The following is a 17,708-nucleotide window of genomic DNA, read 5'->3' as shown; positions in this document are numbered from 1 at the left end:
TTCTTTCACCGGAAAAATTCCAGCTGCTACATTCAGTTCTTCTTTTTCTCTGTGCCTGATGCCACCAGCTTCAAGCACCCAGTTCCTTCAACTGTTTTTCTATACCTTGCTCTGGTGACCCCTTTACACACGAGTCCCGTTGTGTTGTTTCTCTTGTGGCCTTCCATCACCTGTTCCAGATCTCCTCTGGCCACATTCAAACTAAAAATACTTCACAACTGAGGGGAGAAGGGGGTGGGGTGGGCATGAGGGGGTGGGCAGGTGTTTAAGAAAATATAAATTAAGAAAAAAAGACATTTATATCTCTCTTGCTCTAGCTGCTCATGTTAATTCTTTTCACACAGAAATGATCAGCCACCTTGTTTCTGTATCACTTTTAGCATAACTGTCTCCCATGCTAACCAAGCTCCTAAAATACTTCTGATTACCTGGAGCTGTGCTCTATTCCTGACAGATCATACCAGCCACATGTAACATAAAATCCCAGTTCAGTGACAGAGGCAGGACACCACGGTGAAATTTACATGACAGAGATGTATCTCTCTGCAAATCTTCCATGCACAGGCAACAAATGTGTCTCCACACCCTTCCCTCAAAGCAGTGGCCTTGAGCTATGCAGCCAGTGCATACTGCAGCCCCATGTCCTCCCCCATTCTGGTTCTCTCTTCAACAAACAGACTGTGAAGCGAATTATTCACCAGGCCAGCAGTGGGCTGAGTCCTGGCCCTGGGCCACACTGACCTCTTACATTCTCAGCATTCATAAGCCTTTAGATCACAAGTATGGTAGTGCTGCTCACGGGCCACGGTCCCAGGCGAGGGGTGAACACCCTCGGTACCGCTGCTGCAGAGTGCCTTTCCAAGAAAAATAGTGTTCAGTTCTCTGTGTGTGTGAATGCTGGCTCACTCTCCTAATTCCCAGTAGGTAACTCTTGGAGTATCCTGCTCAGAGGGGGATGGTTCAGCTGCTTTTGTGGATTCAGTTTTAGAATACCTCCCTTCAGTGGCTGCACCCATCCAACCCTGACAGTGTTGAGGACTGTGCTGTTAAAAATAAGCCAGGCTTTCCCCAGTCATAGCTTGTGCTGTGTTGTTTGTCCTGGGGCTGGTGGGCCTGTGAGGAGGAATGGTGCTCCTCTCCTCACAAATGTAATCTGAGAGAATCATTTGTGGAGCCTACTAGGAGTGGTATGCTGCTCTGGGTTGGACATGTGTGACAGATGAGTGGGATCTGTGCTGGTGAGGGAAGGGTGGCAGCCAGGAGCCACTCACCACTTGAGAAAATAGGCAAGGAGGAAAACTGTGACTCACCTGAGAAACCTAAGACCTGACTGGAGCAATTTATAGTCGATTTTAGCTGCAAACCTGCTCTTACAGAAGAAGTGCTTTCCACAGTGAGATGAATCACTTTAACCTGGAGAGCTACACATTTAATCTCAAATACATGTTTTGCTTGGTAAGTGTTGAATAACTGACAGTCTAAACAGGATTCCAGCCCTTCATCTTAGAGATCTATTGGTTTTGTTTCTTTTTTCTCAGAGAATAAAACCATGGAAAGTTAAGTTTGTGCAATAAAACCTAAATCTATCTTTCCCTCCCCCAGGTTGCAGTACAGATCTCTGCTGCAAGGGGTTTTATTCAAGAGTGTTAAGGAGACTGAGCTGGATGGGATAAGATGCTTTAGCAACAAAAGACTAGAAAACTCTAGATGAAATCCATAGATTGTGCTTGGACCTGATCTCCTCAATTCTAAATTATCTAGGGGAAAAAAAAGTACTGAACCAGTAAATCTCTGTGATTGTACAAAAATCTTCAGGACAGTTAATCAGGCTATCAGGTGGACTGAGTTTCAGAAGTATTTCATGATACTAATTTGAATAAACAACACCTGATGAAATTTAATGTCCATAACTGCATTACATAGGAAAAACCACCCCTGTGCTTCCAGTGACAGGATTTAATTTAGCTGTCACCACTGTCAAAAGACATCTTGAAGGTAGTGTGAACAGTTCAATGAAGGAAGAAGCAGAGCAGCAACCAAGAGGGCAAACACAAGGCATATTAGAAAATAAGAACAGGAGCAGGAAGCATCCTATAACACTGCATAAAACAATGGCCATGATTTAAACACTCCCATTTCACAGACACTGCAGTAGAGCTAGTAAAGAAGGCTTATAAGTAAGGACTATCGTAGGAGTGCAGGGCCACATTCAAACATGGCAAGATTAATTAGTGTAATACTTTCAGCTCAGAAAATTTTGGACAGATAGGCAAAATGAAGAAAAAAACCCCACTAAAACCTTCACCTTACACTCAGCAACAATGGCCATTAGGAACTGGTAGTCACTGTTTCTCAGAACAGAAGAGTTATGGGCCACCAATTTCAGGTGTCAGTTTTACAACAGAAAGAGCTACTTCCTCACAAAATGGAATTCAGTTGTGCATGGAAAGCAATGCCATAGGAGACTCTGGAGGCTGAAAGTGTAATGCCTCAAAAAGCAATTATATAACTTTAAGGATACTTGAAAAGTATTAAATATGTGGTCCAGATCCTTCCTGTGGTTCAACAAAGGCTTAATCACTGACTGCCAGATGTAGAAGGGCATTTTTTGGGGAGTATTACCATATTCTTTCCCTAGCATCCATCACTGACTACTGTGAGAGATGGAATTCTAGACTAGACAGATCTTCCATCTAATCAAGACCAGATGTCATCAATGCACTCATTTGGTCAAAATAATGGGTTTTTTCCTGATAGTCTTTAGCACAACTTCTGGTTAAGAGACCTTTTTGTCCTTGTTCTGATGTCTCCCACACTTGAAAGACCAAGACTTCATCGATAAGCTCTGCATTGTACTGGCATCTATTCAGAGCTGACTAAACTCCAAAGGCAAGCTGTCAATATCTCATATTCATTTTCCTCTTACAGCTGTACCACTCACTCGCCACATGATACAGATAATGGGTGATATACATTCCAGCTAAATTATGTTTTCACTCTGTCCTCCGAACAGATTGCTTCCCCAAAATCTTTAATGTGTAGAGAGGCTGGAGAGTCGAACATAGATAAATGCCTGCCTTAAATTTGTATTCCTACAGTCTTGGTTGTGGCTGTAAGGAAACACTAGCCTGGCTCCTTCACTGACTCTGTTGAACACAGAGTGCAGCCCATTCTCTGCCTCTGTTTGTTTGTGTAGCTAAGTGACCGATTAGAACGGAGGTTAAAAACACAGCCACACCAAACACACATTTCTGCCTGACAAAACAGGCAGGTACATGCTTCCCTCTGCTCCAGGTGCTACAGCTACTGCATAAAAATCACTGTGACCAACTGTGCAAAAAGTCCTGGGTGGGTAATTGTTAGCATTGAGGCTAAGCATGGGGAGAAACAAAGGGCTGAAAGAAAACATTCATTTCCAAAGGACAGAAAATATTTCACAAATCAAAAGACATTAAGTGCTGGAAAGTGCAAAAGCACCTGTACTCAAACACATGAATATTCATGTGGTAGGAGTTAAAGTTTTCCATCCATTTTGTCAAATAGTGGTGAAAGTGTGTGAAAATGCAGCTGGAAACTCCTTTGGACAAGATGGTGGAATTCCTCCAGTGTCAGAGCAGTCCCTTGGATGTTTCACCTTAACATATTTTGCCCTGACTTGACTTAGTGACCTTTGCTTCAACATTACGAAGTTCAGACCGCATCTTGTGGACTAAAACAAACAGCAGTATCTCCACTGACAGCTGCAGATAGCAGCCAGATGAGTGGCATTAAAACAGCCCCCTGGGTACTGTGTTTGAGCATGGGTGGCAATTTGTGACACCACAGCTGCCACAGCAACAAGTTTAATGGGGCAGGGGGGTGACAAAACAAGAAGCTGTTTGAGAACCATATGAAATATAATGGCTTTTTCTGGGCAGAATATAAGCTCCAGCACACCTGAGCTAAATGTGTAGTGTGGTGTTTGTCTTAATAGACCATACACTTCTCTGTGTGTGTCTTGCTGTCCCACTTCCCCTTTTCAATGTTTTTGCTGGGTTTTTGAGCTGTTTCTAGATTCATCTGTAGCTGCAGTGTCTGTGTAACTCATGTACCTCTTGTAGATTTTGTCACAAGAGGCTGATGGAAAAACAGGTAGTGGTGGAGATACACAGGTACACACTTGAATAGGAGCAGGGCTCCCCATGCTTGGTTTTCTCAGGAAGCCAGGCAAAAAAACAAAACAAAAACCAAAACCAAAAATTAAACCCAACAACAAAAAAACCCCCAAACAAACAAGAAAACCACCACACAAAACAAATTCTTTTAAGATTGTTTCCCCTTTCTTAACTTGCATGAAACTCTTCAGACTAAAGAAGAAAGATAGGAACTACAGTGATCTTTGGACCCTCCTCCTAAAGGTCACCATGTACTTAGTAGCATTTACTAGCCTGTTAAAAGCTGTCAGAGTAAATCCACCACGTGGATTATATTTATTGCTTTGGTATTTAATGTAAGTGCTAACAAGCTTTTTAATACTGGATAGACACTTGCTGATATTCTTAAATAGCAAAATGCAACAAATTTATCATTCTGAAAAAAGAAAAGAGTGGCTAATTTGTTAAATGTTCTCTTACGGCATGAATTTCTCGCTAGTCCTTAAAAACTTCAGTAAATTGAAATAGTCTTAGCAACAAACCTGATATAAACACAAATGTGTTTCCTGAAAAGCAGGAAGCAGCTTAACAATCATATCATATGACTAGCTAAATACAGAAGAACTTTGCTGGTTTTTTTCCAGGGCATTAAAGCAAATTTCCATGTGACTTTGTGGGACATGACTGTTGCTTGAGCTGCTATTACTGGAAAATCCTTTTACTCTGCAGCATGGGCACTTTACACATTTTGTCCCACCTTGTGAAATTCATCATCTTGTAGGAATTCATTTCTATTGAGCCTGTGCACGACCAATGAGAACATGAGAAAACCTGAAGACAGAGCACTGAATGCTCTACAACTCCCCATGACCCCATCCTGTGAATGTGTGCAGCTGTTTCAAAGCAGCTGGATCTCACACAAGATCAGTGTGAGTATTTAATTTGCTGCTGCTGTCTGATACCTTGTCAGTTCTGACCAACAGGAACAAAGAATCACATCACATTGAAGCCCACCACATTGGAGCACCAAAGAGTTGTCCAGTGGAAGTAAACTGTCTTGGGTTTTTACCAGCTAGAAATGTCAGACTAATCCAGATATTGCCTAGAAGTCAGGTCTTCCTTAATCCATATCCTCTCTATCATAAATGGCCACGTCACTCCCTAAAATGCAAGTTTGGACCTCTTCTGGTATTTAGGTTTTTGTTTTCACACTTGGGAGCAAGAGATACCTTGAGAATGTAAGTCATGTGAACTGATTGTTCAAAAGGCTGCCTGGAGCATTAATCTGCAAACTTGAGCTGGTGGTTTGTAGCCATTGTAACATTTTATTAATTTTTCAGGCTACATATATTAATTAATTCTTTTTAACAGCAGAAATGAAGTTAAAATTGCAAAAGGAAATAAATAAGGAATAACAACGAAGGGAGTAAATCTGCAAAGGAAATCTTAAGAAAGTTCTTCTCCTATTTTTTGCATGGTGGAAAAAAAGCGCCATACTCTAAGTATTAAATTAACCTATGGAGTGAATAGGAAATAAAAAAAAAATCACTATGAGTTATGAAGGTTAGAGGTCAATATATGTATGTGAGAAAGAGATATCTGAGAGAGCCAAATATAACAAGTGAGAATCCATTGTACAGAATTTACAATGTGTTTCTATATTAATCTAAATATAGAATGAATCTCGTGGGCTCAGTCAGATGAAGCACCCAGGGAGAAATTTAGATGCCTTAAATTTCCAAGACTTGTTTAGTGGGGTTTTAAAATACATCCATAAGGAATCCATAACAGTTAAGTACGTAGGAGGGTTTTGGAACTCTGAAGTACCTTTAAAATCCCAGACCAAGTCTGTGGAGGCTTAAGAAGGATATGTGGGCTACTATAGACACAGGTTATAATGGCACCTTCACCTCCTAAATCAGCTGAACTATTAAGTAAACACAAGCCTGGATGGAAAGGATTTGAAGGTACATCTACATTCAGTGACCAAGGAAAGTGTTTTCTTTCAGATATACCAGCAGTAAAACATGGAGAAGCTGCAAGTTGATTCAGGTCTGACTGAAAATTAGAAGTTATTTACGTAACTATAGAATTTGTACATGCAAATTTGTTGGGTAAGCTGTTGCTCACCTCCAGCAGGCACACAGCCCTACAGTCTTCTACATACCTCAGTGGGTTACTTTCTATGTGTGGGAAACTGGCTGAAGTTTTGGCCTCTAAATATTGTTTGACAGCCTGCTGCTCACCAACAGTAGACAAACATTTCAAAGATTACAGACAATGGCAATGCAACCTATACATCTCTTCAGAAGGCATGTGGACTAAGGGTTCTACTACAGTCCACTCTCATTGCTTCTTTTTTCCCCTTACTGCCTACCTATGTCCATTTGTTCCTTCTTACTTTTATTCTTACAGTGCAATTTGATTCTGATGATCATATGGGTTTGACCTACTGCTGGGTTATGTGATTCAAGGCTTACCTCCTCAAATGGAAGGGAGCACAAAGGAGTAGAGGCAGGTGGAGAAATCAATACCCAGAGACAAAGAGGTTCTGACCTGGCTCCTCTTAGTGAGGGTTCAGTCTGGGGTCTGGTGTGACACCCATCAGTCAGCACAAGTCAGTGGGAGAGGCTCCATGGATCACTGTACAGACAGGAGTTACTGTCTGCAGGGATTGGGAATCTCTAGGGGATGGAAGGGAAGAACACCTTTGGGATTGTACAAGATAACTTTTGGGATGTTTAGAGGAGGAATCAAAGGTGGGGGTAAGGTGGGATAAAGATTTTGATATAGAAAAATAAAAAAGATATGGAGCTAAAATGACCTGACTGGGTGTAAACAACTTGTTGGTGAGTATGCTTCTCTGGCTACACCTTGCCAGATGAGATCATCTGATGAGAGATCATCTCAGTCTGTCTTGTCTTAATAAACTATATTTTAATTATGTTTTTGGGTGAGAGTGGCACCTATATTCGATGTGCATTTGTGTGTATGGTGGCCTGAGTGGCACCAGTTAGAGGTGGGGGCCACAAGTTGGGGGTGGCCACAAGTCACAGGGTCTAATGCAGCAAGTGGAGAGACGAGAGCACACACTTTATGTGAATCTGCATGTCCATGTGTGGTCACTAACAAATAACAAGCCAGAGCAGGTGGAAGTCAAATTTTGGAGCAGCCATGAGTTCAGGAAAGGAAGTGAAGAGGATCTTTTAACTGCCTGCTGGAGAGACAAGGGGTTCTAAGTCACCGGCTGTGGTGGTCAGCTACTGGTAAGGCCACTACTCTGGACTAGCTACCAGAGAAACGTTTGCCTGTTTGTATCTCTGTGTGAGGCTACTGGGGATCCAGAGGTCAGCTTCTAACAGGCTGAGTGTCCTAAAGCCAAACTGGACAAGGGAGCCATAGTTCATTGTTGAAGATCTGATTACCAGCAACTAAAGTGGAACTGTAGGCCTCTGGGATAACATCTGCACTTGCCAGCAACTGGAAAAAATTGGAGTTCAGGTGCTAACAACAGAGTAAGATTAGTGTCTCAGACCAGCTATAGAGGGATCCATACTGTATAGATGCATACAAATACATACTTATTTTCCATTAATGGGTTTCTGTCCTGATAAGCCAGAGAGAGGAACAGGATGAGGCCATTAATGCTGTTAGTTTTTGTGTGAGTGCTATGTTTTCTGCCTGGGTTAGTCAGTGTGGCCAGCCATATATGTATGCACACACCCAGCCTTACCACTACCTGGATCTGGGAGCCTACTGAATTTTAAAAACTGGCATACCAGCAACAGGCAAGAGGATGGCAAGTATGAACAGTAAACAGGAGGATTTGCAAAGCATGGGGAAAGTCAGTCCCAGAAGGCATAGCCAAGGACATATAGATTCAGGCAATGTCCAAGGCTAATCAGGCTGCTGAATAATGACTTGTTTGTGGATCTCTTCCAAAAATGCAGATCACACACAGAAGGACACTTATTTTGAGTCCTGCAGCAGAGAAAAATGCACATAATATCCAGTCCTCCATTAATGGCTGCTTGCAAGGCAAACATGCTGATCCTGATCTTCCAGCTACTTCCCTGATGTCAGAAAGACATTTGACTCAGCCTAACATGATGCATGTGGGCTACTTGGAGGTCATTTGCAAGATGCTACAAGCCCTGCCGAAAAATGTGTACGGAAAAGCAAAGCTGGAGCTGAGAGCGCAGGGTCGAGCTGACATCAGTCCCATCACAGCAACTTCAGGGCACTCAGGCAACAGGTGGCCTCCCAATACACAGATTTTGGTTTTTTTGGAGGTTATTTATTGATTGGAGGGGTACCTTGACTGTGTTCAAGCTTCAGAGAGCACCCAAGATTGTTCTCCAGAAGAGCCCCAGCTTGACCACCTTTCAACAAGTGGCTAAGGAGTTTCTTTAACTCCGGCCTCAGGGCTGCTCTTTCACAACAATCAGAGGCTGGGTTGGGCAGCACAGGTGTGGATGGACAGATGAATGTCTCCCACCATGGTTAAATACTGGAATAGGGTACATAGACCATGGCATCCCATGGAGGAGTCATACTGGCATAACAGCAGGCATCCTCCACTGTACAGCAGTTACCCTAAGGGATCATAAAGCAGATTCAGCAGCTGTGGGAAGTGGCTTTCTCTCTGGAGGGGAAAGAAAATCTCCTTTTCCATTAAAAACCAAGCCATTTCAAACCATACATATGCCAGGGCATGCTCTGTATTGTGGTGACATGAGCTCTCGGGAAAGTTGCTCCACAGACTGCTTGACATCCCAATTAAAATTGTCAGGCAGAAGATTGTCTTATTGACAAAAGAAACCCCTCCCCCCCCCAAAAAAAACAAAAACAAAAAAAAAAGCCCAAAACAAAAAAAACCAAATACCAAAACCAACCAACCAACCAAAAAAACCACACACACACAAAAATAAAACCACTCCAAAAATACAAAACCAAAAAATGCATCACGAAAGAGCTGTGTGAAAAAGATGGCAAGGCACAGAAGGGCTACCCATTCTTTTGAATGCTGTCCCGTCACAGAATCACAGAACCACAGGATCAGATAGGTTGGAAAAGACCTCTGAGATCATTGAATCTAACCCATGACTAAACACTACCATGTCACCTAGACCATGGCACTAAGTGTGCCACATCCAGTCTTCCCTTAAACACCTCTCTGGGCAGCCTGTTCCAATGTCTCATCACCTTTTCTGTCCAGAAATTCTACCTAAGAAGAATTCTGCAGCGAAGGCTGCGATGTGCTCGCCCACCGGGGCAGGGGGACACGGAACAGGAGACGGAGCAGGCGACGATGTCCGGCCGCCGCACGGGGGTGAAGACTCCGGAGCCACGTCTGCTGAACTGGGTTTGGGGTGAGCAGCGAATCATCACGGGAGCTGCCGCTGGGGCACGAGTCCCAGGGACCCCGAGAAGCGTCGGGGACAATGCGAGGGCCGGTGTGGCGCCCGTGCCGAGGGCGGTGCCGGGCGGGGGCGGCCGCTGGGCGAGCGGCGGGGGGTGCGGGGAGCCCATAAAGCACCGCCCGCTGGGCCGGCGCCGCGCACAGCCGGGCTGGGCGGCGGGACAGCGGGCGTACGGCGGGGCGAGCGGGGCGCAGCCATGAGGGAGATCGTGCACATCCAGGCGGGACAGTGTGGAAACCAGATCGGGACCAAGGTGAGCCTGAAGGGGAGCCGCCGCCTGCCCGCCGCTTGCGGAGCCTCTGAGTGACCGGGGGACGAGCCCGATGGTTCCCCGGGGCTGCTGGGCCCCTTCGGGGCTGCTGAATCCCTCCGGGGCTGCTGCTCACCCGGGGCTGGGCTGTGCCAGCCGCCCCCGCTCCCCGCCGCCCGTGCCCCGAGGAGCCGCTGCCGAGCGGCGCCGGGCGCGCCCGGGGCACCGCGCGTCGCTCCGCTCCCCGTGACCATAAAAGGCTTCGGGAAGTACCGAAACCAAACGGGACGGCTTTTTTTTTTTTTTTAGAAAAAAGAAGTTTTAAAAACTGCTTTTATGTTTGAGCCGGCCGGGCTGTGGCTGAGAGCGGGGGAGGGCGGCGGAGTCTGGGCGGCCCCTCCGGGCGGGTTTGGATGCTGGTGCCCGCCCGGCTCCCGCTGCGGCGCGGGCAGGGAGGGGCGGCGGGAGCGCCTGGAATCCGGCAGCTGCCGCGGGACCGCCGCCCCCGGCCTGAGCGCTGGGCAGGGCCCCCGGGGCTCCGCAGGGAAGTTCCCAACCCACTTCTCGCTTTTCCTCCCTTAGTTTTGGGAAGTGATAAGTGATGAGCATGGCATTGACCCAGCCGGAGACTATGTCGGTGACTCAGCGCTGCAGCTGGAAAGGATCAATGTCTACTATAATGAATCATCTTGTAAGTGTGGGACGGGGAGGGTGTGGGACAGGGGGCTCCGTGGGAAGGGGCACAGGAATCAGAAGACGACGGGCTCGTAAAGCCATGTTGCTTTACGAGCATAACATCTGGCCACACTCCTCACATGCCTCCAGCCCCCCAGCTGTTGTTTCTGCTCAACAGAAAATATTATCTACTTTTGTACAAAGTAAATTAAGATGGCTGGGTGCTATCTCCCCCGACACAGAGAAGTGGCACAAGGGGCTGTCTTTAGGGTCTGGAGGTGGAAGTTTGTTTCTTGCTTAACATTAAGGTAGGCGTTTGCTCTTCAAATGTGTAATTACTTCACCAAATGCATTTCTTCAATTACTCCAAATTAAACTGTTGGTTATATGAGCCCGCATCTGTAGTACTCTCTCTTTAATTTTCATGAATGAGAGGGTTGGGCTACAGGTAATAGAGAACTGTTTCATTAATAAGATGCCGAAAGGCATCCAAGTCTTCAGAGTCCTCTGCTGTTGAAAGGTGTTAAGAGTGTAAATGGGGATCTGGAGTCCTGTGGTCTGTGGATGTGAACCTGCAAGTGGGAATGTTTCATCTTTTGTCCAGCTGGGGTTACTTCATATTTACCTGAGTTTTCTTGAACAATTTCAACTTGACACAGATTGTTTCTTTTGTGCTTTGTGGTGGATGTGCTGACTACTACTGTTTGCCATGTACACCAAGTAGCTCTTTCAGTGAAGAAGAATCCTTCAAGCTTAAAAGCTTGTGGAGATGTGTTAGGGTAACTTGAACATAAGCACTTCACTCAGCCTGATAGTCACAGAAAAGATTACCTACTTTCTTACAAAGACCAACAAAAACAGCTTTTCTAATGAGAAAGTCCCTAATATCTCTTGTTAATAAAGAGCTAAAAAAAATGTAAAATCTGTAGAGCCCAAATTATATCAGCTCTGTTTTCCAAGCTGAATTGATTTATTTATTTTTCCTTTTTTATTATTTGTTCCTGTGGAGGTGGGTTTTTCACCACCATGACTTTCTGTATAGGAAGTACTTATATATGTATGAACTATATATTAGACTAACAACGTGAGACATAATATATTTGTGTATTAAAAGCTATAACTGTGTTAGTTTATATCTGAACATTAAGGGCGTGCTTACTTTTTATTGTAGCCCACAAATTTGTACCAAGAGCAGTCTTACTGGACTTGGAGCCGGGAACCATGGATAGTGTGCGGTCTGGTCTTTTTGGTCAGCTCTTTCGGCCCGATAATTTCATCTTTGGTATGTGGATGTTTCTTTTTTAAAGACAGACCTCTTTAACAGCTGTTTGATTACCAAGTGAATGGCCAAAAAGCATTCTATCTCCTTGTTGCAAAGTGATCCTACTGAGAAACCCTGATAGCTATCAATGGAATTGCAATTATCTGAAAGCCACTCAAAACGTCCTGTTAACTGAAAAAGTTGTTCTTCTGTTGTTTGTTCCTTCAGTTAGCAAACCACTGGAAGTTTCCTATGGTATTCAGATATGGTACATTTGCTTTCCACACATGAGCTCCAGAGAAATCCTGAGACCTCTTCTTCACAAAAAAAATGCATAGAAGTTCTTCAGAAAATGGAGGGGGGGAGGGAAAACCTCAACCACAAACCAACTAGACTACTCTTCACTTAAATTCACATTAAATGCTTGAGTATGGAATTTTTTTTAGGCTGTGTAATTAAACTTTTTTTCAGGAGATCCTTGCAGTATAGTAACAGTGGAAGATCAGCTGTAATATGGAAAACACATATGTAGCCAGTTACTGGGTTAATTTCTAGCACAATGAGGAACAATCTGAGAGTATGTGGAGATGATCTGGTTTCACAGTGTTCCTTCAGAGGATTGTTTCTAATTTTACTGCTTAACTTTGGACTTCTGTAGTACTTTCCATCTAAGCTTAAAAATGCATGTTACCCTTTGAGAGTATCCTTACAAAGTACTGAAGCATTATCAGTCCATTTGCACTGAAGGAGAAACAGCATGTGGAAGTTAAGTGAGCCACTTTCTGAAACAGGAAATCTGAATGAAAGCTACCACGAGAACTTTCATGTCCTTTTAGTTTCCAAGTCTGCACTTGCCACAAACACATTTCCTCCTGAAGAGGCAAGCTTAGGTTGGAACTTAGTTTGGTATCTTGTGTTAACATAAGGAAGGAACAATGCCAGGGACAGAGAGAGGAAAGATAAACACAGTTTGGATGGTATAAAACAAACTTAAGTCTGGGTTGTTTGGGTTGGAGAGGGGAGTAAAAAAGCCATGCAGAGCTCCTTTAAGGCTTTGACTTAAATCTTTTATGCTATCCATATTGTTCTCCTGTCAACTCCATGGCAGTGATGTTAAGGGTCTCTTCCAAAGGAGCTGTAAGTTAAAACATGTAAGTTAAGAAGTAATCTTAGGGAGAAAAGCCATAGACATAGGTAGCTTTATGAAGTCTGTTTCTGTATTCAGGTTTTTCCTTTCATTCCCTTTCACCTGCACGAACCACACAAGCCCTCTGAAAGTGAATTCACCTGACCTATGGAAATACCTGAACTGGAGCTTTACAGTTTGGCACAACACCAGTAAAACCAGAGCAAAATCAATTCAGAATGTCTTCAACAATAGTCCAGTTTGCTGTACTCCCTTCCTGCCAAGATAACAATGAACCCACAGCATGTGATCAACTCGTATCTGATAGAGGCCTCTGCCAGTATCAGGCACTGTCCTCCCAACCTGCTGAATAATGTAGAATAACTGAGCGCTGAAGTAATGATCTTCTGTGTCAAAAGCCAGCAAAGCATTTTGTTTTCTCTTCTAAAAATCTGGCCTGGGCCTACAAAGGATTTTGTGGCAGAAGCTGGCAGTCCCATACTTGCTGAACCCCAGGCTGTATGGGCTCATTCTGATGGGGATGTTTTTCACCTCCGCTTGTATAAACCTGCACGTGCCCACGTCTCCACATCAAGTAACCATGGACCACCAATCAGGATTTCTTCCAGGTATATTGAATACATGGTCACACACTCCAGATACAGGAATTTTTATATCAAACCAGCAAGAGTTTCAAGATGCATGCAAAATAATCCTTGTACTTTAATGCCTGTGTTGACAAGGTAGTCATTTAAAAGGTGAAGAACTGCAGGTGGAAAGACCTTGCTGTGTGAGAGCAGCAGGCCTCCTGGTCTTCTGAGCACGCCAGGACAATTGCCCACCAAGAGCTGCTGTGAACTTTGATGTGTCTCCTCCTGTTAACCAGTTTTCACTTCCACATTTTTGCATTTCTCGTTCTTTTCTTGTGCACACCACTGCTAGATTTTCTACAGAGATACCACTCCAAATATAAAAATAGCTGTCTGGCAGTCAAAGGCAAGTTCTGTAGCAGGGCTGTTCACACCAGGCTTCTACATGTTAATGTGCAAGCTACTGAGCTATTTCACCAGGTTTATCTTATATTTTGAGCAGTTGAGAGTAGAAGAGTGAAAGAAGATTGTAGGAAACAAGTTCCATTTTAGGGATTAAAAAATCAATTGACTGTTAGACAAATGGCTTCTCTGCATGTGCAGCGCAACCTGAACATGTGTGATACCCTACAGCATGTTGGTGAAAGAAATAGTGGCAGAAGGATCTAGAGGTGCCAGGAGTGCAGATAAGTTGTGGGATTGCTTCATGTAGGCTTCTTTAGATCCTGGCAAATGGCAGACACAGGATGGTGGAGATGGACTTCTAGGATTGGCAAAAGATTTGCCAGATCCTGAGTTCTGTGGGACCAGGCTCATTTTCCACCTAGATAGTTTAGTCATGGTAAAATTTGATAATTTGTGTGTTTTACTTAGATTTTCAGAGGTCAGGTAGATAGGTACCTGATAGGTGGAGGGCATCCAGTAGAGTTTCACAGGATCATGATCATGATTTCCACATTTGTGGCAGCCTTGTCAGGGCCATGGCGCCTCCAGACTGTATTGTCATGGGGTAAGAAGTCTGGAGCTTCCAGGGCATGTCTACATACCCTGTGCTGTGGTAGTCTTACAGTGCTGTAGAGCCAGTGCTTCTGGAAATATAACTGTGTGTAGAAGCAGGAAATCTCCATTGAAAATGCTGGACACCCTAGGCACATGGTTGACTAGTGGATGGAGTGTAGTTTTTCCACAGGAGTAGCTGATAGTTGTCCTTAAGTCAGAATTTACCTCCATTAAGAGATAAATGCCTCCTGTGTTTTGGAGTGATTTTTGCTTATTTCTGTGCATCCTGATGTGCTGCCCTACCCGTAGCAGGGGATCTGCTCAAGCAGGCTGCAGGTGCTTACAAAGATATTTAATTCTGGAAGGATATTACGTTGTGCTTTGCCCAGCTGGACAGGAAGTGCTCAGCTCCCTAGGCTCAAAGAAAGAAAAATATAGCAACATCCAGAACAATGCATGAACTAACCAAATACACCATGAGGAAACCAAGCATGTATGCAGTGGAAAACAAGTGCATAGGATTTCAGAAGTGTCCCAGCCAGCAGCTTCCCTGGTTCATATGTTTGGCACCAACATGGTGCTGTGGGAATTGAAATGAGACATGGTAATAGGAAAGGAGGGGAAAGTCCTGGGGAATAGCACAAAATTTGCCAGCTCTATACTTAATTCTGAAGCTATTGCTCTGTCTGAATACCACTCCCAGGAGTGAGTTCAGGGGCACAATATATGTGTATAGTAGTCACTGTGAGGAACAAGAATACTAAAAAACAGATTTCCCAAATTAATCCTCCTCATTATCAATAACAAAATAGAGACAATAGCAAATGATCCACACTGTTTATCTTATTAAACTGAGTGGCACATAAAACAAGAAGGGAAGCCTTGGGAAGAAAAGAATGGATTCATCACTTTTCTGAAATATCAGTCATCCAATTTTGCAAGTCATTTTGCATATCCTAAAGAGTAGTGAGTTTGTAAGGAAATCAGTAAAACCTAAAAGGCACTTGTAAGTTTTTGAGATAATGTCCCTGAAGCTTCAGTTGATCACTATTTTCTTTCAGGCTAGCTGACCATGAATTTAAAAAGCTATAGTTCCTGATATAACAAGTTAAATAGGATTTTGAAGCCCAGCTTTTTTTCTTGAATGACCGTATTTTCTCTTTGACTTGTAAGAAGAGTCCAAGAACCTCTCATTTTCATTGAGATATCTGTGATTTCGCTTTGCATGCATCATGGTCCTTGCAAACAGAAAGCATTTAAATATTAAGCAGTCATCTTGTGTTTACAGAATCATCAGGATTGGGAGTGTGAAAGATTTCAAAACAAGGAGTTAAGGCCTCTTTGCATTTATGGAAGGTAAAACAACAAAAGAAAAAAAATTAAAACAACCCCCCCAAAAAACCAAACAACCCAAAAAAGAACCCCAAACCGCTCAGGGGCATAAATGAAAACTGCCAGAGGCTATATAGAAAGTTTATGTTGATACTTCCAAGAGATATTTGTAGGCAAAACTGAAGAGCACAGTTATCTACCTGACAGATTTCTAGCAACTTTTGTTACAGATGTGAGTCCATTCATCGTGCAAATGTCAAACCTTACGAATAATTGTTTATATTTTCTTTCCCTGTTGTACCTTATTTTAGGACAAACTGGTGCAGGAAACAACTGGGCTAAAGGACACTATACAGAAGGGGCAGAGCTGGTTGACTCTGTGCTTGACGTAGTAAGAAAAGAGAGTGAACACTGCGATTGCTTGCAAGGATTTCAGCTCACTCACTCCCTGGGAGGAGGGACAGGGTCTGGCATGGGAACCCTACTCATCAGCAAGATCCGAGAGGAATATCCAGACAGGATAATGAATACCTTTAGTGTCATGCCTTCTCCCAAGGTTTCTGACACAGTGGTGGAGCCGTACAACGCTACGCTTTCGGTCCACCAGCTGGTTGAAAACACGGATGAAACCTACTGCATCGACAATGAGGCTCTGTACGACATTTGCTTCCGCACCCTGAAGCTCACCACTCCCACTTACGGTGATTTAAACCACTTGGTCTCCGCCACCATGAGCGGGGTGACCACATCCCTGCGTTTTCCAGGCCAGCTCAATGCTGACCTCCGGAAGCTGGCGGTAAACATGGTCCCCTTCCCGCGCCTTCACTTTTTCATGCCAGGCTTTGCTCCTTTGACGGCACGAGGCAGCCAACAGTACCGAGCACTCACGGTCCCAGAGCTCACCCAGCAGATGTTTGATGCCAAGAACATGATGGCAGCCTGCGACCCGAGGCACGGCCGGTATTTGACAGTGGCCACCGTCTTCCGCGGGCCCATGTCCATGAAGGAGGTTGACGAGCAGATGCTGGCCATCCAGAACAAGAACAGCAGCTACTTCGTGGAGTGGATCCCGAACAATGTCAAGGTGGCAGTGTGTGACATACCTCCCCGAGGCCTCAAGATGGCCTCCACCTTCATTGGCAACAGCACTGCGATCCAGGAGCTCTTCAAAAGGATCTCGGAGCAGTTTTCCGCCATGTTCAGGAGAAAGGCCTTCCTCCACTGGTTCACAGGAGAGGGAATGGATGAAATGGAATTTACAGAAGCAGAAAGCAACATGAATGACCTGGTTTCAGAGTATCAGCAATACCAAGAAGCAACAGCAAATGATGGAGAGGAAGCGTTTGAAGACGATGAAGAAGAGATCAATGAATAAAAAGATTTAGTGCAAGATTTTTCCAGGCCAAACTCTCAAATCTGGATTTCTGATAATTAGGCTTGTAAATCCATACTTAGTTTGAAAAAATAATAAAAAAGGGTGCATGAATTTCAGATGTTAGAAGTGGTCTTCAGAGTCCATTTGGATCACTGGGAATATTCAGCATTTCTGGAAATTGGGCCATTTGTATTCGTGAGACAAATGTGTAATGCATTCAGTTAAGACTTTGGCCTAAGAGTCTGAACATGGAGATTGCTAGTTTGGGATATTTTTTCTTTAGGGTTGTCATCCCTAAAGCTATAGAAGAGAAGATGTAAAATAGGCATGAAAATCTACAAATTAGAGCTGCACTATTTTCATCCAGTTATGAGTAGTAAAATCTTGTGAGCTTGAAGTATTCTGTACCAAATGTACAATACTGAACTGCCAGAAACAAAATTTATTCACAATAAAAGAAAAAATTTTTAGATATTCTGTACAGTAATTGTTAACAGTGATATTTGATTCCAGTCCCCTAAAAATAAAATAAAAATTAATAGTA

General features: G+C 43.8%; 1 protein-coding gene across 1 annotated transcript; it reads left to right on the top strand.

The window, feature by feature from the left end:
• Positions 1-9,679: 9,679 nt before the first annotated feature.
• TUBB6 (tubulin beta 6 class V) lies at positions 9,680-17,708 on the top strand. The gene is made up of 4 exons (XM_015618387.3): positions 9,680-9,809; positions 10,389-10,497; positions 11,653-11,763; positions 16,101-17,708. Exons 1-4 carry the CDS (start codon positions 9,753-9,755, stop codon positions 17,162-17,164), a joined length of 1,341 nt encoding a protein of 446 aa, XP_015473873.1. The 5' UTR covers positions 9,680-9,752; the 3' UTR covers positions 17,165-17,708.

This window comes from Parus major, chromosome 2, assembly GCF_001522545.3.
Source record: "Parus major isolate Abel chromosome 2, Parus_major1.1, whole genome shotgun sequence".
NCBI lineage: Eukaryota > Metazoa > Chordata > Aves > Passeriformes > Paridae > Parus > Parus major.
The sequence above is the reverse complement of the archived record's forward strand: the minus strand, read 5'-3'. Positions and strand labels throughout refer to the sequence as shown.